The sequence below is a fragment of the Falco biarmicus genome, chromosome 15 (genome assembly GCF_023638135.1).
Source record: "Falco biarmicus isolate bFalBia1 chromosome 15, bFalBia1.pri, whole genome shotgun sequence".
NCBI lineage: Eukaryota > Metazoa > Chordata > Aves > Falconiformes > Falconidae > Falco > Falco biarmicus.
The window spans coordinates 23,469,559-23,495,550 of NC_079302.1; the positions used below are offsets into that span (position 1 = coordinate 23,469,559).

Genomic DNA, 25,992 nt, shown 5'->3' on the forward strand with positions numbered 1-25,992 from the left:
TCGAGTTGGCTGTCAGAGAAACCTCCGAGGTCCCCTGCTCAGCCCCGGTAGTGTCATGAGTTAGATTAGTTGGAGCTGTGCTGGGGGCGGTGAGGGCTTGGATTACAGTCCAGGACTCAAAGTGCTTCAGTGGTTCAAGTTGGAGGGGAGAGACGGAGAGGAGACGCCCCATCGCACACATGGAGGAAAAAGAGAAAAACCGCTGCCTTTGGAAGTGAGGGGGAATAAAGGAGGCCAGGAACATGGTAAGGAAATCTCTGCAAAGGGCTCTCACCCTGGGCACGAGCAGGGCTGCGCGGGATGAAGCTACTGTCGGGGCAGCCTGCCTGGAGCCAGCGCACAGTGCTCATGCCGGGACTGGGAACCAGCTTTTCTGGCACTTTGCGTTACTCGGACGGCACTCTGTCCCCTTGGGTACCAGTCCCAGACGGTGGCTGCAGGGACACTCGGCTTTTGTTGGCACAGACCCCCTCCAGGGTGCCTATTGGGGTACAGTCCTGGAGTTAGGAGCTGGGATGGGGCAGGTCAGGCAGGGCCCTGTCTTTTGGGCTGCCTGCATGCTGGGCTTTCCTGCCTTCACTCTCTGCCAGCCCTGCTCTGGGGCTGTGGGCACTGCCCCCTTGCAGAGCCTGGGGAAGGGGAGAGCATCGGCTTCTTGTCTCCCACCCAGGCAGGGATCCTTCCCTTTCAGTTCAAGTTCTGCACATGGGGATTCTTCTTTGGGGAGGGGAGAGACTGGTGAGCCCAGCCGGGCAGCCGAGCACCCTGACTCCCTGGTGCTGCCCTGTGGAGGTGCCTAGCCCTGGGGTGGCAGAGGCTGGGGAGTTTGCTAGTCCTGTGGTGAGATCCCACTGAGAACCAGGCTGGCTTCTGATGGTTTGTTCCTGGGCTCAGGCTGGGATCCCTCTGCCCAGCAGCCCTCAGTCTCCTGGATGTGTCACACTGTGTCATGGGCTCTTTCTCCACAGCAGAGGGAACAAAGTCCATGAGGGGGACAAGCAGCTTGCCTTGCTGTTGTGCCTGGCAGTGACTTGCTCTTTAAAGTTCAGCTTTCGAGCCTGGAGAAGCTTGGCTTTCATTGAAGGATGAATTGCCCTACTTCTGGTTTCTGCAACCTGAGCTAAGCTTATAGACCCTTGTCTCTTCCCCTTTGCCACCCTCCAACTCCTTTGCAGAGGACCCTGTGGCACTCCATCTCCTCATGTGCCCATGTCAGAGCTGTGGTGTACTCCCCTTTCTCATGCTGCTCTGGAGACCTGCAGGCATCTTGCTTCTTCCACTTCTCCACCTCAGTCGGGAGACCTCTTTCCCTTACTCCATGCCTAGTATGTTCCTGGCAATTTTTTGGCTCTGCTGATTATTGTAGGAAGTTGAAATCAAAGGAGAGCACTGTCTGGAGCTGTGCAGGGTGGATGCCATCCCTTGCAGTCCCGTGGGCTGCATTTTGCCATAGGGGCTGGACCAGCAGTTGCAAAGCTCTGCTCCAGGAGGCCTGAGGCAGAGACTGGCTGCTGCTACTCTGCTCCTGCAAGCTGGAAGTGACTTTCTGATTCCCAAGTGCTTCATCCCCAGTTCAGGTCCTCCTTCACCTAGTTCTAATGTGTGATGCAAAAGCTGTGTGCAGCAGTGGCATGGCCAGTCCAGGTGCTGTGGTGGGTTGTGGGCATGCAGGGACCATGCATTGCTGCTAAGGAGGGATATGTGCCTCTCAGGTGCTGAGTTTAGGCTTGGCAGCTGCAAAGAGCAGGAACCAGAGACCAAGCTGCCACAGACCCAGCAATGGGCACTAGCCACACTACGGGTACCTGCGCTCCATGGCAGGTGTCAGTTCTCAATACTGGGCTAGACCAGTCTGCATTTTGGGAGGTACATTTTTGTGAGCAGCTGAGTTGTGACTGTAGCTCCAACCTGTTCTGTTTCACTTGAGTTTTGTGGTGTCCTGGTAAATCAATCAAACCCTGAAAGCAAAAGATTTGCATCTAAGTGAATGTGGGCCACTGTTGGCCTGTATGACACTTCCCCGTGGCCTCTGGCAGTCTGCAGGACTCCCAAAGGCTTGGCTTCTGATGGAGGTCTGGCACTGCGCTACTGCTGGCTGCCCTGTTCTGTGTGAGGCAGGCGGTTCCTCCTCACAGAGTGTCTGCCATGTTTCAGTGTTAGGGACGATATGGTGTGTGTATAGATGCGGAGGGTTGTTGCAGCTGGAGGATGCCTAAAGCACCAAAAGTGTAACATACCCTAGGCCAGAGTAGCCCACTTCCACTAGAAGTGATTTTTGCAGCTGTGAAAACCCCATGGTGCAAGCAAGGCAGGAGCCTGGCTGGGCTCTGCCTACCCTGGTGATCCCATCGCTGCCTTGATGGCTGGGGATTTCCCCTCATTCCCTCCATGGAGGGATTTCTTCCCCATGGGAGGTGGAGTGAGCTTCACCTTGCCTGGTGCCTGATGCTGGCTGGGGCGCAGGAGATGGTCAGGGCATATGGCCAGAACACAGTGTGCCCCACCTGAGGTGCATCCACCCAGGCAGATGCAAGCCCCTGTGCTCTTGGGTGGGTGGGTTGGTTGGAGGCAAAGCAAGCAATAGCCCTGCTCCTTCACGGCACGGTGCACGGGTCTGGTTCCTAGCCTCTATTCCCAGGCTGTGAAGGACAGCTTCCTCTCGAGGAAGTTGCTCAAGCTGCAGCGGCTGGCCAGGGAGCCCAGGGCTGCTTTTTCACCCTTGCTAGGATGATTGCTGCTGCTTTTCAATGGGAGCTGGGGCACTGTGGACCCAGTGTGTGAATTCAGTGAGCGTCCCACAGCTGTGCGCCTGGGCTGCTCCTTTCATATGGTGGCACGCTCCAAGTCTCCAGCCATCATGCAGACATGTAGAGCAGAGCTTGTATGTATCAAAAGGTGTGCAAATGCTGGTGTCTTCTCGCAGAGGAGTTCAGGTGGCACCTCTATGCTGGCAGGAGAGAAGATAGGTTTCAGCAGAAAATACAGTCTTTCTTTTATCCTCTGGTTATGTCTTCTCCTGGGGTGGAAAGGAAATGAGTCTAGGAATCACAAAGAGCTTTAAGCATTGGGGATCTTCTTTCTTTATTTCTGTGCCAAAGCCATGAGCAAGACATTGGAACACAGACAAAGCCCAGAGATGTAATCCTGAGCACATGGAAGTGGTTTGAAAGCATCTTCTCTGGGGTAACAAGGATGACAACTTGTGCATTTTGCCTAGCATCTTTCAAAAAATGCTGGGCAGGTGAACATGCTGTTCATTGTAGCAATAAAAATAATGGCTAAATGCAGGTGACAGGCCAGCTGTGTCCATCTACCTCTTCCCAGCAATCGCCAAATATGTTCTGGTACCAGGTGGGAATGCAAGACAGCAAGTGCTTACGGTGAGATGCCACAGATGTCCAAGGAGGACTGTACGCTGAGTGTTGGCGCTTATTTTCTGAAAATCAGCATCCTGTAGCATAAGCACCTCTGGCCATGTTGCTGACCATCTACTACGTGCACAGTCAGCCCTGAGGGTATATCTTGCTAGCAGAAGAGATCATAACATGACAGCCTTGTAAGCATCTCGCTGCTGGTCGTTTCAGAAAAGATAGCCACTCAGCATGCCTGCTTCTAAATACTAGAGTACAGTCACAGACGTTCAGTTCCTGGAGCCTAATTTTCTAGCTTCACCTTGAACATAACCTTGTCTGGAGCCAATCTGTGCAAAACTGAACCACCCTACAGGCTGTGGGCACAGCCTAAACCTGAGCATCTGTGCTGAGTGTGGGAGGAAGTCACAGACACACAGGGGCTACAGGTCCCTTTGGTACTAAAGTGCCCAAAATCTCTGCTAAAACAGTCAAGGTGTCTTCTGTAGAAGCTATAAACTCATCTCACCTGTGGGCACTCAATATCAGAGCACCTTTTGTTCCTGTTCCTGGCTGCCTACTCATGATGGAACCCCCCGTCCCTGTCCTGCAGAGCTCAATGTAGCCAAGGTCTGAAAAAGCAAGCAGCAGCACCAGGGCTGGACGTGTTGCTGACTGAAGAGCAATAAAAAGCCAGGGCAGCCTGCTAGGGCAAGCTGCCGCTCCTGTGGTGGGATGCTCTGCGCTTTCTGCACAACTCATGATACCTGGGTTGCAGCTCAGAGAAGTGAGTGGATGTGCCCTTGCTGACTCTGAAGTTTTGACCATGCTAATACCTCTCTGCCACACAGAGGGCCTCATCTCTGTTGGCTGGCCTAGTCTTTCATTAAAAAATTAACAAAAGAAATGAGGCCTTTCTTGTGGTAAGTGCTCCTGGCTGGTTTCATACGTATCCCATTTTTTGCATCACTGGACACCAAGCTGAAACTTCCAAGATCAAAGCAGCACAGAATGAATCTGAAAGGCTTTCTGTCTGCTCAAATTTACCATCCTGCCATCAGGCTGGGATGCCCAGGATGAACCCTTGCTCCAACTGGTGCAACCAGCCATTGATTTGAATGGAATCAAATGGCTCCGCTGAAGAGAAGCAGGGACCAGGTAAAGGCTTGCATCTGCTCCTCCTGGATGCTGATGGGGGAGGTAGAGGGAAGCCTCCATGGGGCCTTGTGGTCACCCCCAGTGTGTTGCGATGCTGTGGCTGGATGGTGGTTTGCGTGGTGTGAAGAAAAGCTGCAGAAGTTCTGGTGATCCGAGCTAGGTGTCCACCTTGAGCTTTTCAGCCTGCGTTAGGTGTGGCATGTTTGCAGGAGAAGGAGTTGTGAGGCTTCCTGAGCAGGTTCCTTCAGGAGGACACCTTCCCTGAGGCTGCCTGTCAAATCTCAGCGGCTCCTGACAAAAACCTAGTGCTGCTGAGCCTCCAACATGGTTAAAGGATGTGGATTATTTGCTGTCTGTTGTCATCTTTCTGAATACATTTACCTTTTGAACAAGGTCCTTCTCATATGCTCAGGAGGCTGGTATGCAGACCCGTTAATGGATCAAGGGGAAAAATGCCTGTGGATGTATTCTCCTTTGTGTTTGGGCTTATAACCACCCACATTTTGGCATACATCCCTTCTGTGCACAAAGATGTCTTTTAGAAATCACTAGTTAAATCTCCACCCTCCTTTGATATGTATGGAAATAATGGGACACGTGAGACTGTTTTCTGTTTGGAAAAAAAACCAACCCTACAAAGAGAGTAGCTTTAAAAGCCTGTATTTACTCCTTTCTAACTCGGGAGTTTAGTAAAAGTAATGCATTGAATTTATAACTGATTTACTTAGCTTTCCAGGAGGCATACATTTAGCACTGTATCTGAATATAGGGGAAATGTTTTCATTCGGCTCTGAAGTCTCAGGCTTGGCTGCTCAGGGGCAGGAGAGCTTGAGCATGGATGTGTCAGTTCCCTAGTGAGCTTGGAGAGCCTTGGAGCAAATCTGGGGCCCTCTGACCAGGAGCACATCTCCCTGTGGGGCACAGACTGATGCTTCTTGTGGCAACCCAGGGCTGAGTTGGCATAGCCACTGTCACCTCTGGGCTGCCTGCTCTGTCCTTCTGGCTGATTCTTCCTCACAGCCTCTTCCTCAGAGGTGGTACCTGATCACTGCTGCCAGCTGCTCTCTCATATCAGAGGTGCATGGGGATGTGCTCCTTCAAGGAAGGTCCCTGCACACTTACTGTTTTCTCACGTGGTCAGCCAGCCCCTCCTAGGAATTGAAGAGTGGCTTCACAGCAGTTTCTGTTCCCTATTGATATAGCAGGACTTTGTATTTCATGAATACATGGTAATACAGTGCATTTAAGGCCAAAAGGAACTACGGATCATCTGTTATGGGATACTGTGTTACCTAGCTCCCACATTGAGTCTGGGAGCTCTTTATCTAAAATATGATCTTTTCTTGGAGGCATCCACCCTCAATTATGGAGGCTGCAAGAAATGGAGAATCCAGCAGTCCCCACAGGAGCCTGTCTAGCAGCTCATGCACCTTGCAGAGGAAGGGATGAGATCTAAATGTGAGCCTAGATGTGTGCAACGCTGGCACATAAGTAATAATCTAAATGCTGACCCTGTGGCAATCGTTTTTGGCACTTGTCAGCTGTCCTGCTGAAGGATTATCATTTTCTCTTTGAGCACAGGAGGCTGCCCATCTGTTGTAAGATGCCCCCAGATGGGTGTCTGAACACAAGGTGTTGGCGATGGCCTAATGCCTCTGACTAAAAGGTGTTAAAATGAGCTGAACTGTTTGGCTAAGACTTTACCCAGGGTATTTTATAGCTGGCTGGTATAAACAAATCTTTCATCTGCCTGGAGTGCGCTGTTATTTGATAGATGTTAGGCACGAATTGTAAGGGGTACAAGATGCTACTGCTCAGGTCAGCTTGCCAGATGCCTGCTGTTGAGAGTGGAGTAAATACAGTAGCTAATAAGGTGAACAAGCTCAAGCAATTTCTTCTGTTGGGTAGCAGAGAGAAAGATTTTAGTACATCTGCAAGAAGAGCCCTGTAAGGAAAGAGTCTGCTGTAATGTCCCAAGACTTGTATAGAAGTGGCCTGGGAAATTCTTGGCTCTATGATATCTAACAGAATTTAGCAAGCCTGTTGTAGGAACGTGACACTTTGAATGCAGAGATCCCTGGCTGGACCATGGCATGTGGCACTACGGCCAGACTGTCAGTGTCCAAGCCAGGGCAGCCTGTGCAGTCTGGTAGTGGGAATGAAGAGGACAGCCCTGCTCGATGAGGGGGAGAGGCATATGCAGCTAATGCTGGGCAGTGAAGCCACAGCTGCCACGTGCTCAGGCTCTTCCAGCATGAGTCTGTTGCTGGGAAAGGTGTTGTAAAAGTACCCAAAGCTTTGCATCACACGGAGTACGACTTTGCTAATGAATTGCATGGTTAGATCTATGCCAATGATATTTTAAAAAAATCTGTGCTTAGACAGTTATTTCAGATTAAGGACTTAATCCCTTGATTAAACTAAACCAAAATAAGCTGGTCTCCAGCTGTAGGATGGTGTTTTATACGCAGCTCTTCTCATCCACTTGCAGGCCCTTGTTTCAGCTGGAAGATGTCTGTTTAAAGACAGGGCTTTGGTCTGTTCTCTCAGCTGCCCTTTAAACACCTCTATCATCTCCTTGATCTATTGCTAATAGAAAGTAACAGGTCTCTGGCAGCAAGGCTCATTTGGTGCTCTGGATAAGACCTGCCTCCTGCTCAGTTCATTGAAAGCTCAGTTGCGAGCAGGACATCCCTGCGAGGAAAGGCTTACCCCCAATCAGTTCTGCTGCTCTCTGGCTATAAAATTACTTTCTTGGATTGTGGGTCAATGTTTCATCCCCGCTTTGGCCTCTTTAATCTGTTCAGCAGTTGTCTGCTGTGTTTCTGTTGTGTTTTCTGATGTGTTGGGTGTTGCACAGGCAAAGGAGAAAGTCACAGGCCCTGCTCCAGAGAAGCTGGAGTATGAAAATCTAAAGGAAAGGGTAGAGAGGAGTAATGTGAATAGAGAGCTCTGGTGGGAAGAGGTGCCAGACTGCTGTGTCTGAAGGCATATGGTACCATTTTCTTTGGGAAGCTGTGTTTGGTCAGGCTTGGTCCCCAAGAAGGTCTGGAGATGGTTGAGCAGCAGAGAGTTTGCTGTGCAAGCCGCCATGCGTGTCCGGCTTCCCTTGGGGGCACATGGAAGTGGAGGGCTGGGGAAAGCTCTCCTTCTCCAGGTGCACAGGCTTTCCTCCCTGAATGACTGTGCCAGGACACATCTTTGGCAAGGGTGAATATTGGGGTTTGGGCATGTTAAGAGCAGGTTTGCTTCTTCTGTCACTGTCATCACCCTGCTGGGCTGCAAGGGTCTGGGACTGGGGGAGCAGGCTCGGGTGACTGTTGCTGGTTGTGTTGCCATATTCCAATGCCTGCACTTGGCCACCTGAAGTGTGGTGCACAGCCAGGGATGTACCTGTACCAGGTTGCCTCTGCCATCTATTTCCTGCCTTTTGCTCCAGCATAAGGACTGTGCTGGCGTAGCTGTGCAGTAGCTCCAACCTTGAAGCTTGCAGGAGGTCATGCTTCGCTTTCAAAGCAATCTGGGATGACCCCCTTGAGTGAAAACAACCCAGCCCTGGGCTGGCAGGGGGATCGATCAGCTTTGGGCCTGCCTTTCACCAGCTGAGCACGCCCAGACCTACGGCATGCGCAGAGGCAGGACCTCAGAGACGAAAAGCAAATACATCATTTTTTCCCTTTGTTTAATTAAATGAGAGATCATGAGTTAATCGCTTCCAAGCGCTTGTTTTCCTGCAGTGCCTGGAATGATAATCCCGCACGCTGCCCAGTAGGAGCTGCTTTGGCTGCAGCAGCCACGTCAACCCAGAAAAGGGCCGGGGGAACAGAGGGAGGCATCTGGAAACGATTCTCTGAGCTCTGTGTGTAGAGCACCACTCCCTGCAAGGCTGTAGGAGCTGGTTTATCCACAGGCTGTGGAGCCGTCCTGCCTGCCCCAGTGGCAGGGGAGCCAAGCCGGGTACAGCTGTGCCCTGTGCAAGGGAACCCACGGCGGCGTGCAGAAGGCAGCTTGCTTTCAGAGGTAGCAAAGCTGGCCTGGGTGAGACGGCAAACATTTTCCTTCCAAGTGGAACTGGGTGCTGTGCTTTACTCCCTGAAAAGCCTAAAATAATAGCTCAAAGAGCAGGTAGAGCCATTCCTGGTTATCTCACAGGAAGGTGGTGTAATTACAGCAGTGGGAATGCCTGCCTATAGCTGCGCCACTTAATAGTACATTATTTTAGCGAAAACATCTAGAGGCAGGCAGGGTGCCGAAGGCAGGCGCCCTCCTCCCAGCCTCCCCTTGAGCCTCAGAGTGAGCAGCAGAGGGGGGAGCTGGCACTTGCTCTGGGAAGATTTTTCTCTCTTGAACTCATTGCCGCTGTGATTAGAGCGGCTCAGGAAATGAGGCTGGGAGGGCCCTCCTCCCTGCAGAAATGGAGTGGGAAATCTCAGATTTTGTCAGAAAAACAACCCTTGTTTTTAGCCAAAGACCTTCTTGAATACAGAAATGTCTCATTTTTAAAGGCAAAGAGGCCTGGCTTTCAGCTTTGTGTCAGAAAGTGGAAAGGCTTCGTGGAAAGCCCAGAGGTCTGTTTTTACTGGAAATGCGGTTTCTCACGTCAGCTGAGAGCTGAGCAGCCTCCAGCCAAGCAGTGCAGCTCAGCACAGCAGCCTTTGCTGGTGGAGGGACCAGCTAACCCGGCCCTGCTCAGCGCCTGCCGTGTGCTCCTTTTTCCCTCAGTCTCAAAGCTGGCTGGGGGCCGTGGGCAGGTGCTGCGCTGTGCTGCCTGGAGCTCTGCCTCTTCCCAGTTTCGCTGCTGTTTCTACTTTCCAGTTCTGGGGTGTGGGAGAGTTGGGTTGTCCCTTCCCTTGTCTCCTCTGTCCTGCCTTCACACTGGCTGTCCGTCAGTGCCTGGGAAAGAGGGGAGAAGGTGGGTGCATGCAGGATGTGGCCAGGCTCCGGGCAGCTGGCAGAAGGAGGGCAAAGCTGCGGGAGCTGCTGGAAGGCTGCCCTGCAGAGCAGGAGCCGAGGCGCTCAGTGACTTAGAGCTGGGCGTACCATGGCACTGCTCGCTGTGCTTGCAGCCTGCCCGCTCTGCTCCACCACCCAGCTATGCTCCTTGCTCTGCCAAGCCATGGCAAGCACTGGATTTCACTGGAGCATGTTGGGATATGTAGTTTCATTCTTCAGCTGCTCAGGTGGCAGTCCTGGTTTCTCAGAGCAAAGCTGCAGGTCCTTTAGCTAAATTCCTGTTGCAGGATGAATCCTCAGCATGTTACATGGGCCCGTCCAACCCACTAGAAATGAGCGCTGTCTGCCATAAGTCATGGTTTAATCAAACAGTTAGTCTGGCCTCACCATGCTAATAGATGTTAGGAGTCTCCAGACAGCACCTGGGCTGTCAGCAGGGAAGATCTGTGCCTCTTCATGGTCTCCTTGACCAAGACTTAGCATTTTATAGACAAAATTCTTAGGCAAGACGCTGACTTCTTATGAAAATGTTGGGGTAAGCTGTAGGGAAAGTGCTGCCAAGGTTTTGTGGGTTGCAGCCCGTCCCCGCACCGACTTGCACTGTCCAGAGCCACTTGGGTTACTGCCCCTGGTGCTTGCTGGGAGAGCACTGGTATTCTGATGCTGCACAAGCTCTGTAACCCTAGCGGTCTCCTCTCTGCTCCCCAAGCAGGCTGACTTCTTGGTCTCCAAACCTGTAGGAGGCTCTCCAGGGTTCAGACTTAATTGGTGAGCAGCAGGTCCCACAGAGGAAGAAGCTGAGTCCCAAGTCAGAAAGAAATGTAGCATGGCAGGAGTTCCCAGTGGCTGAGACTGCTATGTAGCTCTTTCTGTGCCCACAAAGGGAGGCATAAAATTCAATCCATGCACTGACAAAAGCCCAAGAAGCTCCTGGTTACTCCAGATGCCTCTTGGCAGGCTCCCCACCCATCCTGCAGTGGCTGCTTGCGCCAGGAGAGGTGATGTGTCCCCTGAGCAGGGGACTGATCCCGGGCTCCTCTTCCTGCTGCTGCTGGCGAGTCCTGGCTCGGGACTTCTGCCCAGGCCCTTGTAACCTCGTCTGTCCCCAACTCCTGGTTCTTGCTGCAGTCTGTGATGGGGAGAGGGGCTCTTAGGGCTGAGCAGCAGAGCTCTGCCACAACATCCTTTATTGCTCTGTTCATTTCACAGCATCTGTAGTTCCTGTTATATGCAGGGGAGGGAGGGCAGCCCACCCCACCCTGCTCATCTCTGCCCCTGTTCAGATCCAAGCCCAGTGAAGCCCTCCTGGGCTCTCCCTCCTCTCCTGCCTCGCCAGCTGGGACCGTGCTAGGTTGTTGACATCACACCGCTCTGCCCACGAAGTCCATCCCATCCCTATGTGCTGCTTCCCTTGCTGTGCTCCAGCCCCTGCACCGGCAGCTGGTTCCCAGCTGAGGAACAGTGAAAGCCGGTATGGCCGGACATGACCTTAACCTGGGCTTTATTTAGCGCCTTGATTTATGGAGGAGTTATTTTAAAAGCATGTTTCTGTTTCAGGGGGGTGGTGAGTGTGTGGCGGAGTGGTGGCAGGGAGCTGGAGTTCACGGGTCCTCCCATGCTATTGACAAAGCAGCATTTGAGTCCCAAAGATGCCTTTTGCTTGGAGAGATGCTCTTTGGCTTGCTTGGAAAATGCTTCCGTTAGCGTTTGTGCTGTGTGGCTGGAAAGGAGCAAGTGTCCAGGACCCTTCCTGTGAGGGGGATGTGGCAATGCTGTTGGAGGCAGGGAAGCCTGAGATCTGCAGTCCCCGGAGGAGGCTCCTGTGCTGGGCTCTGCCAGCTCTCAGGGGCTGCTATGGGCTGCCTGAAATGGATGTCTGCCAGGGCAGGAGTGCCCTGTCCTTGGGTCCTTGCTGGGTTTAGCTTGTTCTCCTCTGCGGGTGCTGTCCTGGGTTGCAAAGGTTTCTCCTCGTTCCTGCTTGAGGATTGTGTCGCTGCCTCTTGAGATAAGAGATGTGGTTTGTAAGTAGGGTGGGCTCTAGACCAGGTTTATCAGGCACTGGAGTGCAGGATGCTATGCCTTTCTCTTGCTGTCTTGAGCTGGTTGGTATGAGCTCCCTGTGCCTCCAAACCATGGTTCCTACATGTGTGTGGCAGCAGGCACTGCCCACAGGCCAGATGTGTGAGGCTGGCCATCTGTGCTCCAGCATTAAACAGCCAGGACCATGCGGCCTCTTGCAGCCCTTGCAGAGGCCCTTTCCTCAGGCCACCTTGCAATCTGAGAAGTTAATTAGTAAAAATAAGCAGTCCCATCCCTAGGATTGTGCATTGGTTTAATGAGTCCATGATCAGAGGAGAATCTGCTGCTGTTGCAGGCTCCAAGCCATGTTTCACCCTCTGTGTTTCAAGGTGACTTCTGAGGCTCAGCCACTCTTCACCATCCACCTGGGCAGGACCTGCCCCTGGGAGATCACCCTGGGTAGGTGGGAGCACTGAAAAGCAGTGTTGCCTTTGTGTTCATCTGCGGCACACAGAGGCTGCAGCCATCCTTGCTCTGCAGCTGCCCAAGGATGCTGGTGTTACAATCACATGCAGCATCAGGGGATGTGGGAATTTGCTCCCTGTTTGGAGCTTTTCATGTGGAATTAGCAGAGACTGGTAAAAACATCTCCTTTTTCTACCAAATGGTGGACATTGAAACCTTCTTTCTGTCCCTTTTACGCCTGCACAGCTATCATGGCTCTGTGGTATAGTCTAGCCAGAGAGAGCTAAAGTCTCTGTGCTAAGGAGTGCCCTGTTAGCACTGAACTTTGCAATGGCTACAGGCTATGGTTATTCTGTATTTTACTAAGGAAAGGATAATATACGACTTGGTTTATTTTAACCATATAAAGGATTTTTGATTCAGTGCCAATGTTAATAATTGTCTTGTGAAGACTTTGCTAAGGCAGCAGGAATGGTGTGAGAACCTTAGAGCGATGCACTGACTCATGTGCAAATATTTTGACTTCTTTGTTTTATTTGCAAGAGTTAACTTAAATTTCATTGGTGGGGAGGATTGATATCTGAAAGAATTTTGCTCAAGCAGGGTACAGGGGCAGAAGATGGCACAGAACCAACCCCGGCTGGTTTTGATGATATTTTGAACCTGTGGGCTGTGGAAGGTCAGAGGAAAACCGTTGTCAAATGCTGCCAGCAGTAAAGCTACTGTGATAGTGGCCAAACACCTGGGTGAAGGCCAGTTTTGTCTGACAAGGCCACCGGCACTTGCTGGGACAGGCTGGTGTCAACAGAGGTTCCTGGAGCTGTGCTCACCTTCAGCTGGCTGCGCTAGGCCTCTGTCATTTCACAAGAGCTCAGGAGAGGAATGATGTACAGTGTTCAGTGCATTATGTCAGTATTTAGCGGTATTAGGTGGATGTCTAACTGACATGCTTTATGCTGGGCTCCATACCCATTTCCCTACCCTTCCCCCTCCATGCCTTTTCTAGCAGGTCCAGGATACCATGTAAAGGGAACATTTCTTATTTAGGCTGTCTTCTTGGGTCTGCACAACTCAGCCCACAGTTCCCATCAGCCTGCTTTCTCTTCTTATGTTTTCTGAACTCTGCCGAGTTCTCTCCTTGTAACCGTGCATGGGGACGGTCTTGTCCAGAACTGTGCAGAGAGCTGCAGGTTCTTGGAGGCTCTTGGAAGTTTTACGTTGACCCCCACGATATCTAGTGGAAGATTTTCTCTGAAGTCCTGTTCCTGCAGCGAAGGAAGTGCCTGGGAGCTTCCATGGTTTTCACTTCAATTAATGGAATAAAAGCTGAGGCTTTAGGTTGTTCTTTTCTGAGTGGAAAGAAGCTTGTTTAAAACAGCCTTCTCCTCCCATTTAGGACTGGGTTAAATGCTTGGTCCCGGCATTCAATGCTTGGAAGCGTGCACACAGGGCTCCTGCTTTTTGAGTCCTTGGGTTAAGAATATGAAAAATAGCTCCTTAATTTCTGTTTATCTGGTTGCATTGACCTTGAGGGGTATTGCAGGAGGCAGCTGGTCTCTTGGAAGAGTTGCGAGCACTTGAGGAGCCTGCTGCCATTTAGTCTTGCTTGTTGCTGACATCAGGGGAAACAGCAAAAAAAGTAACAAAGTGGTGCCGTGCCACGGGCAGTGTGTGGTTTGCCTGTCACCTGCGTCCTGCCAGCTCAGGGCTGCCAGGGATGGTGGAGGCGTTGCCTGGGCATTCTCATCTCTCCTGTGCAATCCTGCAGGCTGTCCTACAGGAATGCTTTACAACAGAGCAGGGAGTTTATATTGTGCTTCAAACACCCAAGCCTCTAAAGGAGGAATTTTAAGATCATTGAGCTGTGAGAGACGGGAAGGGTTCACCTCTGTTCTGGCTGCAGGTTGGTTCAGGCTTCTCTCAGACTGTTGCGTTTTCACAAGCCAGTGGAGGTACCAGGAGCAATGAACATGTGCTCCCTTGGAGTGGAGGAAGCGAAACGGTTTGCTTCCTCCTGATCCCTTCATCCTACTGTTACCCAGTGGCAGTATAAGCTGTTGTGGCCCTGCTTTGCTTAACTTTCTCTCTCAGCCTTGCTGTGGGACTGTGGTATATTTTCAAGCGTGTCCATGCAGCTGTTCCTGTTCTGCAGGAGGCTGTAGGGCTTCTGGGCCAGTGGCTGAAATGCTTTTCTTGTCGCTAGCAAAAGGAGGTGGATTTAGATCAGATGAGGATCTGCCCAGACACCTGAGTAAACTTTCATTGGTTTTGTAGAAAAACTCACTCCCAGTGGCTACCAGTTAGCCAGGGGGGTCCCCTCTAAAATAGAAAGGAAAGAGGGGATCCTGATCCTCTTTCTAGATGTGTACAGATTTATTTTGTTACTATTTTTTGGCAAGCTCTCTTGATTTACACCTATGCAGTAGATCAGAATTTGGCTTCTAGCACTGGAATTGGTCCTGACCTGTGGGCAGGGTCTGGCTGGCAGGTTCTCCTGAATAAAGGTGGAAGCAGGGAAGCCGTTGCCTCTGATACCCAAGCAGGAAACGGGCATCCTACGTACTGATGCGTGTGCTCAGGCACCAAACCCTGTCCACATGCAGGCTGTGGATCCTGTTGTGGGGCATCTCTCACTGTTGAAAATTCCCGGCTCCTGGAGTGAGCCTTTCATGACAGCCAAACAGTTGTGAATAATGAGGAATTGCACTGGTGAGTGGCTTTCACCAGTACCAGACAGCTCTGGCAGCTTATTCTGTGCAGGGACTTCAGAGCACAGCAGGCTGGGGAGCTTCAGCCTGGCTCTTGCCCCTGCAACTCCCCTTAGCCCACTGAGGAGCATAACAGTGGGCTTTAAGGTATCCAGGTGCTGGGTGGCATCTCCAGCCCCGGGTATCCAAAGCACAGGGCCTGCCGATCCGTCCGCCCCACGATACTCCTGCTCGCTCGCACGCGCTCACGTGCCGCGGCGATGGTTTACTGGCAGCCCCACCCAGCGCAGTCGGGACTTGCTGCGTAAGCAAAAGCTGGGAAATCTCGCCACTGTGCACAGCACTCTGCAAGCACTCCACTCGCGTTTTGGAAGAGCCTTTTTGTGTTTACCTGGAATCGCTGGTGCCAAAAGAAGCTAGAAAGGACAGCAGTTTGCTCCTTTGATCTCCTCTCCTCCTGCATTTGGAAGTGGCTGGGCTCCTGGGTTTGGCAGGGCACCGGAGCGTAGTGGCAGGGCACCACTAACGCTTTCTCTCTTGGCAGGACTCGGAGTCGCTGGATGGTTGCATTCAGAGTACGTTATCAGCACTCTACCCTCCATTTGAGGCTACTGCAGCCACTGTTCTGTGCCAAGTTTTTGATGTGGTGGAGAAGACGTACCGTGGGGATGGACTGCGCTACCTCATAGACTTCCTGATTCCAGCCAAGCACATCCTGCAGTGCATTCAGCAGGATGCCTGTGTGAGTACATCATGCTCTCTAAGGCCTATGAAGGCTTTCTCGGAGAGCTTTCCTTCTGCTCTCGTATGTAAAGCGGCTGGCAAAAAGTGCTCGCATCTGTGTGGCAGCCTAGGTGGGAGGGCAGGCAGACAATTGGGAAACAGTTGAGAAATTGTTACTGAAGCTCAACCATGCAGAGATCAGATGTGGAGTGGCACCCTCGCCTTCCATAACCAGGGGGCACCAAACAGAAGGCTTAAGGGATTCAGGGGAAGAGGTTTAGCAAAGTGTTTGCTGGATACGGCTGACTTGGGTGGCTTCTAACTCCAGCCGTTCCCTGGCCCTGTGGATGAATCTGTCAGGTGCCGCCTCTGGCAGGAGGACGTGCGGGGTGAAACGCTGCCAGTCGGTGTTTTTCCCAGAACTCCGGCTCCCCTTTGATGGTTGCTGGAACGGTCGCAAGGCTCAGTAGCCCCAAGGAGTTACGTTACATTTACTGCCAGAACGAGTCCAAGATTAACGTGCTTTACTGTTTGGAGTCTAAAATGTTAGAAACGATGAGTCAAATGCCTCCATCAGAAACTTGGCTCAAAGCCTGCAAGATGAAAAAAAAACCAACCAGCCCCAACAACCTAAAACTAGGGTTCGTTCTAGCCTTTTTGTCTCCGAACCTAGAAGGTGTGTGAGGCCAGGCTTTCAATAGAAGTCCTCATGTTGGAGGGCAAGGGACTTCTAGGATGAGGAAAAGCATTAAACAGAAGCTGAAATAGTCAGTTACTCAGTTGTCTCAAGGAGGTGAAATGCTGGAGGGAAACACCCATCGTACAAAGGATCCACGTAACAACCCCAGGGAGCTGGTCACCTGGCAAGTGTTTTGGTGCAGCTTTTGTCTTGCTGCGCTGTCACCAGCCTCAGCTTGGTGCCAGCTGTGTGTTTGTGAGCCCAGGAGAGTTCCAAGGCTGTGGGTGAGGGTTCTGGGGAGCAGCTCTCATACCCTGAACACTCAGGCGGGAATAACTCCATGGGTGTATGTAGCTGCAGTTTCCAATTCCATGGTGCATAGTGTGCTTTTTCCCCTTTAAAGAAACAAAAAGCTTTTAGTTTGTATGAACTGGTCGTTATCGCAAGAGGTTTCACAGCTTTCCCCAGGCAGCCTCCCACCTCGGAGGAGGCGAGTTAGCCATCTCCCCCCCCATCTCCTGAGCGCCCAGCGCCGCCCCGGCATGCGAGCTGGTGGGGGGAGGGGGCGGCAAGGCACACAGCCTGGCTTGCGAGTTGAGCCTGCCGCTCGGTCGGCGTGGCCCTCTGCCTGCCGGGGAGCTGGCCCACCGTGCTGCTGTCCCAGAGGGGAGGTGTGGGGGCAGGATGCCGGCGAAGTGTGGGGGGCTGCCGCTGCCACCCCAGGGCCCCCGAGGCCACGTGCCCACCAGGGGCCGTGGCTGCCCTCGGCCGAGGCCGCTGTGGGGTGTGGTGGCAGGGAGGGCCTTGTGCTGCCGGCAGCCAATGGGAGGACAGCTGCGGCTGTGACAGCCAATAGGAGTGCGGGGCTGTGTTGTTGGGCTCAGTAGCCTTGGCCGAGCCAGGGGCTGTCAGCAGGAGTTGCTCAGGCGGTGGGCCCTGAGGCGGGAGAGGTGACGGCAGGGGGCCCTGAGGGTCCCTGAGGCGGGAGAGGTGAGGGCAGGGGGCCCTGAAGGAGCTCAGGGGGTGCTGGCAGACCTCCCAGGCTGGCCTGGAGCATGGGCCCAGGTGCCGTGGAGGCAGGAGGGCTGGTGGTGGCAGAGGTGCCCTGTTGGAGGTCGAAAGCAGTGTGGTGGGGCTGTATTACACATGCAGTGCTGTTTGGGAGGGGGGGGCCGGAGTGCAGGGATAGGAGACATGCTCAGAGCCACTCTCCTGTCACAGACCCAGGAATAGGGGAGGCCTCAGGGCCTGCCTGGCACTCCCTGGCCTGCCCAGTAGCCACAAGGTGTGGGGCTGGTGGGGCAGTTGCCTCCAGTGAGGGCTGCCCAGGGCTCAGCATTAGGTGTCAGGAGCTTTTGCTGAAGTGTGAAATGTCTGGGAGAGTGGGCAGCAAGAGGCAAGAGTGCAGGCACAGACCTCTCAAAGAGCACAGCTGAATGCCTTGAGCCTTTCGTCCTTGTTTGTGACCCTTTCTGGCCTTGATTCATGATTTTGCACAGGGAGATCAAGGGAGGCTCTAGGTACCTTGTACGGTCTTGTGGGCCCAGGCTATTCCATATTTTATTTAGAAGTCTGCTTGTTTGAATTTTTATTACTGGAAGTTACTTCTTTCATTTGTTGTGAACTCGTCATCTCCCCTAAACTGTGTGCCCCTTCTTTTGTCTTCACTGTCTGAAATATGTAGGACTGTTTTTTGCTGCTTGTTCTTTAAAAGTTTTGTCAGCCTTTTAGAGAGTCCGAATGAAAGCAGTGTTTCCTCCTTAGTTTATAGTTCAGCTGATCCATGTGAGCTTTTTCTAAACACACTAAAGGGAAAAGTCTGAATGCTGTAGGAAATCTTGAGAGATAGATCTTTTGTCAGCCTCTGCAGTGACAGAAGTGTAAGTAGCTTTGTGAAGTGTTAGACAAGTTCATGGGCTTCAGCTGGGCATATTAAAATTACTGGCCTGTATGTGATTCTTAGGGGCTGGAGAGGGGCATGCCAAGGGGTCTGTCTCTGCTTAGCAATGAGTAAGAAACCATGTTTTTCTTAATATGACATCCTGAGCTAAATGGACTGTTGGTCTGTTCCAGCCAAGCCATCCCCATAGCTCTAGGAGCTACCGCCTTTGTGCCATCTTTGTTGTTGATGCCCAGCTCTTTCCTGAGAGGCAGATTTATTCCTGGCTGCAAATGCTGGGTGTAGAGAATAGACTCCTGTGATGAGCCTGGTTTGGCTCAGCAGAGATTGGACACAAGAAAAGCAAACACTTGAGCCTCAAAGTGAAATGTTAAAACAACTGAAATGAGCCTCTTTATGTAATCTTCTCTGTGAAGGTACTTTTTGGAGCAGGAGCAGCATGAGGATACTCCACTTCTAAAGCTCTAAAATTCTGAAATGTGTAGGCTATTGAAGGAGTTACGTTTCTGTTTGGAGGTTACTCTAGCTCTTGCTGCAGTTTAAACTGTGGGTTTGTAGGGTTTCTCAGGAACTTCATTGCATCCTGCGTTTTAGTTTTGGTGATTCTGTTGCTGAGGTTTCTTCCACTTGTCAGTCAGTAGGCATGCAGGTCATCTAAATGGTGAGGTTGGATTTTGGATTTCTTAATGTATGCATGGCTCCCAAATAAGTTCCTCTGCATCCAGATTAGAAAGAGAAAAGAAAGGGAGGTGGGCCTGCTCTGAGTTCAAGGTTAGAATGTAAAGGTAGTATTAATATGATCTTCAAACAACTGAAAACAAAGTAAGATTCAGTTTAGTAGTAACAGCATGTAGGTACAACAGTAAGGCAGTTGCACTGATTGAACAGAAATAAAACTGCCGTGACTGAAATGGATATAGAATTCACTATGTCGAAGAAAAGGGGCTGGCTGGTCTCCATCCTGGAATATGGAAGAAGTTACTATGTAATGCCAAATGTCTGATAGCAGGGATTTTTATTGAATCTGTTCAGTCAGGGCTAGTAACAAAACACAGAGAACAAGCTGAGTGTACAACAACATGCACTGAGCAAGGACTGAATTAACTGACCCATTAAAAACTGGGTAACGTTTTTTTCATGGGGTTTGCTCCATGGCAGGTAGTATAAGACTGCCCTTTTTCATAAACCAGCTCTCTCTAGAGAGAAAAGTTTCATTGCCTAATCTCTCTTGTAAAGGATTTATTATGGAGCCATATGGAAAATTAATTACTGTGTCAAAGGGATGGAGGTTTATGCAAGTATTGCAAGAAGAGTAACAAACTGGTGAAAGGGTGGATGTTTGTGCTGCAGTGCAAACTGAGTTGGAGGCAGGAGTCCTGAAACACACATTGATTCTCACCCATGACCTTGGCATAAAAAGTAAGAGTACACAAGTGGCAGGTAGGTATTTGGGGTGAAACCAGACTGGGAGACATCAGCAATAACCTAAAGGAGGAGGGTGATAAATATATTATGCAAGATGAGCTCTGAAACTTTGTACTTAAGTTTTTGTAACGGTACACTCAGAGGGCAAGCGTGTGCCTCCATGAAATAATAGGCAGGATTTCTTTCGTGAACTGGGGTTCACCAGTTTGGAAAGAAAAACTAACAGGTGACCGGATTACCATAGGGGAGTGACTAGAAGCCAAGTGTCATCTTAGCTTTAAGAGATGCTTCTAGCACAGTTGGGAAGTATTAGTGCCATTGTACGCAGTGTTTTGCAATGCCTTGCACAATGACAAAATCGGAATAATTAAATGTGGTTTTTCTTTTTTCTTTCTTGTGTGGTTTTTTTTTTGGTTTTTTTTTTTTTAAAAAAAGGCATCACCAAAGAGGTGCTTCAGGCAGGCCTAAGAGATTATCAAGGGAGGCGTGCTACGGTGATGTGACATGGCTTAATAATTTTAAGCAATGGGAACACTTCCAGAGAATTAGCTCCAGGGTTGAGGAGGAGGAATTATTGAACCTGAAGGATAATTTGGGCATTCAAGCCTCTGAACAACTTTGCATCAAGTGCAGTGAGGCTAGGAAACCTGGCTGGGCTGACAATAAAGCTTGATGAACATAGGAAAGAAATTACTTGATGCCATTACTTGTTGTTTCAAGGTGTGTGAGGATCCTGGAGGTTCCTTCCAGTCCTGTGGTTTCTCTACTATATGGCAAAATATTTGAATTAAAGTATTTTTTTCTTTCATCTGTCTGGAGATGCAGAATACAACATTTTTATAATTGCTTTCTTTTGTCAAGACTTCCATGTGGCCACATATTAGAAACAAAATAAAATGTCTGAAGTCTAATGCTGCCAATACTGAAGTCAGATGACAGCTTTCTAAGTATTGCATCAATACAAGTGAATCCTATCTAAACCCTTGTTGTGACCAGGAAAGATGGAATTAATCATGAAACTGATGGCTTATGTCATGGATCAATTTAAATCTTAGTTTACCCAAACATAATCAAGTTCAAATCAGTGATTTTATTTTTTTGAAGTTGTGATGAAGCTGTAAATAATTGAGTCAATTCAGTTCAGCCATGAAACTTCAGTTCTTTTAGTTGATTGGGATTTGTTTGAGACTTGTCCTGAGTGCTGCTGTGTTTTGGGAACAAGGAAATCCCTGGTACGCCAACAGTTCCTTGCAGCTGGCTGATGGCACTTGCTTTTTTTTTCTCTGTGGTTCTGCTATGCTTTCCTCGTTTGCTGCCTCCTTTCTCCTGCTTTGTCTTCGCAGTATCTGCTTCCATTCACTGGTAGGTTGCAGCCATCCCTTACTGCTGCATCCCATGTAACTTGTCTCCACCTGTCTTGCAAAGGCTCGTGTTAGCATGAGATGAGCAATGCTTTTTACCTGGCTCCATGCTCTTCAATTTGGCTTAACCGACATTAGGTGGAACATGCTGTGTATTCCAGCAGAGCATATTAGGGAATAGAAACAAGTCCTCAGACAGACCTTGGCATTGTCATGCTGCCTTCCCTCATCAGCAAAGCTTTTAATTACCTCCCTTCAGCAGACCTCAGTCTAAAGACCCAAGACCAGAGAAAAGACATTTTGCAGTGCCAGGCTGACTAGTGGCATCCCGTGTGATGAGGTTTCTGCACCTCCAGCCTCCTGGCAAGTTGGTATTGAGTGTACCTGGTACAACCTAGAGCTTACTGTGAATGTTCTGGAAATTATGCATATTATTTGCCACCTTCTCTGTTAAGGCTGGGGATGGTTTTCAGTTGAGGACAGTGGGTTTTGTCAGTGCATTGTAAGCAGACTGCTCTCTGCCTGTGTTTCTCTAATGGCACTTGGTTAGGGATGCTGTATGGTCTGAATTTTCACTTTCTGAGTCAGTCCAGTTGGCCCTTATGAGTCAGAAATGAGGTAGAGACAGGGTCTCCCAGCTTGAGCACTGGGACGTGGAAACTCCTGATTTCTCTGTGCTGGGATTCTGGGGCTTAGACATCTGCCTGTCTGCGCTGACCCAGTTTTATTACAGGGCTGAAACTTCTGGCAGCTGGTTGGTTCCTATTCAGAGATGCTGGTAATTTCTGTTGGTAGCTTTTCTTCTTTCTGCTTTTCAAAGAGAAGACCTCAGTATGGAAAACTCCCCTATGCTAATAACCAAAGACCCTAAATTCAACTGTTCTATTGGTACAGCTGTGAAAGAGAGGCATTGATTTCTTTTGTCCAAAAGCTTGAGCTGACATGTGTTCCTGATGTTGAAAACACTTTCTCTTTTCTCCATAGGTTCAGTACTGTGGCTTGCTGTTTCGCCATGAGGGCTGGCCCCTGTGTATTCATGAGAAGATTGTAGTCCAGCTGGCTTCCATTGATTGGCAAATCTTGAAGCCTGGTGACTTCTACCTCCAGGTGGTCCCCTATCTGAAGAAGTCTCCACGAATTGTATTGAAATGTTTGGCAAAAGACAAGCATAATGTAGAGGAAGTCGTGATTCCAGAAGTTTCCTATACCTCTATTTTTACTCTGCAATGGTTGAGTACTTTCAATGGAGAGCGAATGGGTATAGCACTGGAAAATTGTTTACTAACCACTGATGATAAAATATTTCGTGTCCCCTGGGATAAAGTGGTTAATCCTGAATTTATAAATAAACCAAAAATAATTGAAAACAATATAATCTCTCCAGAAATAACAGAGGAACGTTCGGCTTTGTGCCTCCCCATGGACCATGCTGAGCGCAGTTCACCAGAACTAGGATCTCAGTGTCTACAGGAACAAAGTCCAAATCAAGACGTGGTCATTAGCAGCACAGCTCCGCAGTTAAGTGAAGCTCTTGTCAATGGTGTCTGTATAAGTCCTGTGCCTCAAGAGAACTTGAAAAGTGACCTTGAAGGGGAGTACGTTGAGCTGACAGAAGTTTCATTGCCCAGGTTTGGGCCACAGACAGGCTCTTTAACCCAGTCACTAGCTTTAAGTTATCTAACTCAGCCCAGAACACGAGTGAATGCATCTAAAGGCAAGCATAGGTTTATTGTTATTCAAGACAGTACCTACTCCAAGAACTTAGTTCAGTCAGCACTTATGCAGAAGGAGCACTGTCAAGTGGACACTCTGAGGACTTCTTCTCCAGAAGTTCTCAAAAATGTAATTCCGTTGGAAAGCAACAAAATGATGGCACATGAAGAACTGTCTCCAGAAAGTCAGTTGTTACCAGGTGGTCCTGGAAACATGGGGAATAGTTTTTCTGTGGCTGAGTCTGCTGCCTGCAGTGCAGAAGATTTATCTGCAGAGCAGGAGGCCTGCAGTGAACACTTAATCGATTGGCGATATGCACTGTGCAGCTACAGTGACATGTGTGCTGGAGATGGTTTCAGCTGCAAAGCACGAATGCCCAGTGCTCCCCAAAACACGGAAGGAGAAAGTGATGATCCTAGTGGAAAACCTGGTGTTGAAATGTCAGAGCAGAGCCCAGAAACAATTGTACATGCTACTGCTGCTGAAGAGGAGGTTATACTGAGAGTACATGGAGAACCACTGACTGAGGGTCAAAATGAGGTGACACAGATAGGTGCCTCTCCTGTGTCTGTCCTAGGGCCTTCGGGACCACGTTGCACACTGAAGGAAGGTTCTCATGTTTCTTGCCAGAGTGTCAGTGAAAGTGTTGAGCCAGTCCAGGCCATCACATTGCTCATCACACCTGAGAGTTCAGATGTAGGCCTGGAGGGAGGCTTTCCTTTAGGGAACACAGCAGATGTAGGAGCAGTTGGTGCCTGCTGCAGTGATCAGGAAGCAAATCTTAGTTCTCCATTAAATCCTCCAGAACAGAACCAAGGAGAAGTAGGTGAATTCAAGCTGGGAAAAAGGGACAGCCCAGAGGAAGTCAAAGAGGTTGAACAAATACTGACTGTAAATGAGAGTCAGGCTAGTCACAGTCACTGTTCTGCTAAAGCTGCTACAGGTGGACTCTTGTCAGATGGTGAAGAGCAAGAGGTCTCTATCTGTCAGCATAAGAAAGCTGAAGAAGCCATACTGCTCCAAACTGCTCTGTCAGCAGAGGGTGATCAGATGGCAGAACAACTAAATAACAGTGACTCTTTGGGCCCTGATGCACAAGCAGAATGCTCAAGTCAATTCAGAACCCAGAGGTCTGGAGAGACATGTGAGGAACCACAAAGACGGATAGAAAACCAGAGCTATAAAAGTGAAGAGAATTCTTTGCTGAACCCACAGTGTGTTGCAGTACAGGACATGCAGGGAGGGGAGGAGAACCAAGGAAGCTTTTCTCATGGGGAAAAGTCACAGACTGTAGCCTTAAAAACACTGGAATCTATTGAAGAGGAACTGGAGGTTGGACCACTGTCCTCAGGACCCACTGAGGGGCATAAGGAGCCCACCGCTCTGTACTCCCACCAAGAGGCTGCTTCTAGGGCATCATCTCCTAAAGGTACAGCAATTGGATATTTATTTGTGTGTTTATCTGACAACATGGATCACAAGCAAAGCCCTCAGGAGGTACTGCTGACAAGTATGTCTGTTGAGAGGATGAGGGCTGGTAGCACAAACTACAGGAAAGTGATTAAGTTGTCATTTCTGTGGCTTGGAATTAGCTTTCTCTTCGCAGGTGTGTTTATTGGGGTATTTTGTTTAATAGTTCTTTGCAAATTTGCATCAGTACAGAACAAAGTTCCAGTGTAAGAGACTTTCCATTTCAGCTGATCTGATTGCTGGTGACCACCTGTTACATTCACATGCCCATTATGGATGCATGCCGTAGGAATGTGCGAGGAGAGAATGTGTAACTGTACCAGTCTTTCATAGTTGAAAATTGGCTTTAGGAAGCTGTTTGTGGCAAGAGGAAGCAGCGGTGGATGCCACAGTAAAATACTAGTTGTGTAACATGACCTGAAGATCAACAAATATGTGTGCAGGTAAACTGATTCAAGAAGCAAACTGAAGAGTTGAGGGATTCCCCCCCCGCCCCTTCCCTCCCTCTGGCATTCTTTCTTCAGCTTGGTTATGTTTCAAGTAGGAGCTGTTTAACTTGAGTGGGAGAGCACAGAGAAATCAAGCATCTAACTTAAACTCAAATGGTATGTTCAAGCAGGCGTTGACCTGCCTTCTTGATGCCTGAGTTCCTGCACTGGAGCTGTGCTCCTTCAGAAGGAATTGGGCAGGCCATCCAGGCCTCTCTGCCTACTGCACCAGACTGTAGGCAGGCAGAGTATAACTGCATGGACGTGGCATTGACTTTGCCTAGCTCTGCTGAGTCTGGAAAGCTGTATCTAGATATGCAGATCACACCGAGGAGCGTGTGTGTGGTGGGTGTGGGTGAAACGTGCCATTCCAGTTCAACAGCTCTCATTCCCCAAGACCCCTGGCTAGGAAAATTACCTGACTTGATTAGAGTGAGGACTCTGGAAAGGGTCGGTGGTATAGACCCACATTGGTAGAGTGTGTCTGACCCTGTGGAGGAAGAGATCGAGACCTGGTTGTCTTTGGACAGGCTGCCAGTGTAATGCTTGTGCTAGTCCTAACTGGTGTGGGTAAGAGCCTACACCACTGCTGCAGCACGGCTGTTTCGCTGCAAACACAGCCAAAGGGACACAAGTGTCCAGAAGTAAAATTTTACCTGATGCCTTAGTGTTACCTCCTAATGGAGCTAAAGTGGCTGTTGATTAAAATGAAATCTCATTAACAGCTGCAGCAAAACACTTTACTTTTGTAATTGGGCAAGCCCACGGTTGCCAGGTATTTCTGATACTTTTGGAGTGACAAGTATTTCTCTTCTCTGAAATGGAGGGATCAGCTCAAAAGTTTCTGTTTCTGAAGTGTGTGTGTCTGTGAGCATCTGCTCCCATGAGCAGGAAAAAAGAGGTCACCTCGTGCCTGTCCGTAGCTCTCGGGGCACGTATGCCAGTGTGTAACTATGCCATGGGTATCCGTTCCCCTGACCAAGCTGAATCTGGCTTGACTTCATGTTTACACAGGACCGGACCTCAGAAAACCTGGGCTGTATTGAGTGCTGGGTGTATGCTTTCCTCACGACTAGTGGCTGCTTGGTCAGTGTTCCCATCTCCTCTGTCTAAAATTAGCCAGGTCCAGTTTGCATATGAGATAGTCAGTGTGGTGTTCTTGCTGCTCCACAGGATAAGTCTTGGCTGCTGCTGTGGATTTCAGCAATGACGGACCCCTCTGGGGTATGTGTGGAGTTTGTTTTTATGAGAGACAATTTAAATGTTTCTGGGGGGTTTGGCTGCAGTGACATTTGTGGCCCAGTTCTGATGATGTTAAACTTTGGCATTGCAGTTAAAAAACCCCAACCCTGTTACCTCAGAATTTATAAAGCAAAAGAAACAACCTAAATCATCAGGAAAATGCCCCAAACTAACCAACCAAACACTTTAAGGCACAGGGCAGCTCAAATATCTGTTAATGCTGGGAGTATTTCTTAAACACTATAGCTGGAACTATAATAAACTTAATCCATTAAATTACATTTGATTGCTTTGAGATCCAAACAAGCCATCCCCTTATCTAGCCCCATTAAACCCTC

At 49.7% G+C, this 25,992-nt stretch overlaps 1 protein-coding gene across 4 annotated transcripts in view; it reads left to right on the forward strand.

Moving 5' to 3' along the window:
• The window catches only part of PLEKHG4 (pleckstrin homology and RhoGEF domain containing G4), an 89,558-nt gene continuing 63,566 nt past the window's right edge, over nucleotides 1-25,992 (forward strand). For all 4 annotated transcript variants that reach the window (XR_008825730.1, XM_056360990.1, XM_056360991.1 and 1 more), the window contains exons 1-3: nucleotides 1-245; nucleotides 15,198-15,395; nucleotides 21,726-23,883. Coding sequence is in view for 3 of the 4 variants with exons in the window: in XM_056360990.1 (XP_056216965.1) it covers nucleotides 243-245; nucleotides 15,198-15,395; nucleotides 21,726-23,883 (2,359 nt within the window). In the remaining variant the exon portion in view is untranslated. The remainder of the gene's footprint in view (nucleotides 246-15,197; nucleotides 15,396-21,725; nucleotides 23,884-25,992) is intronic.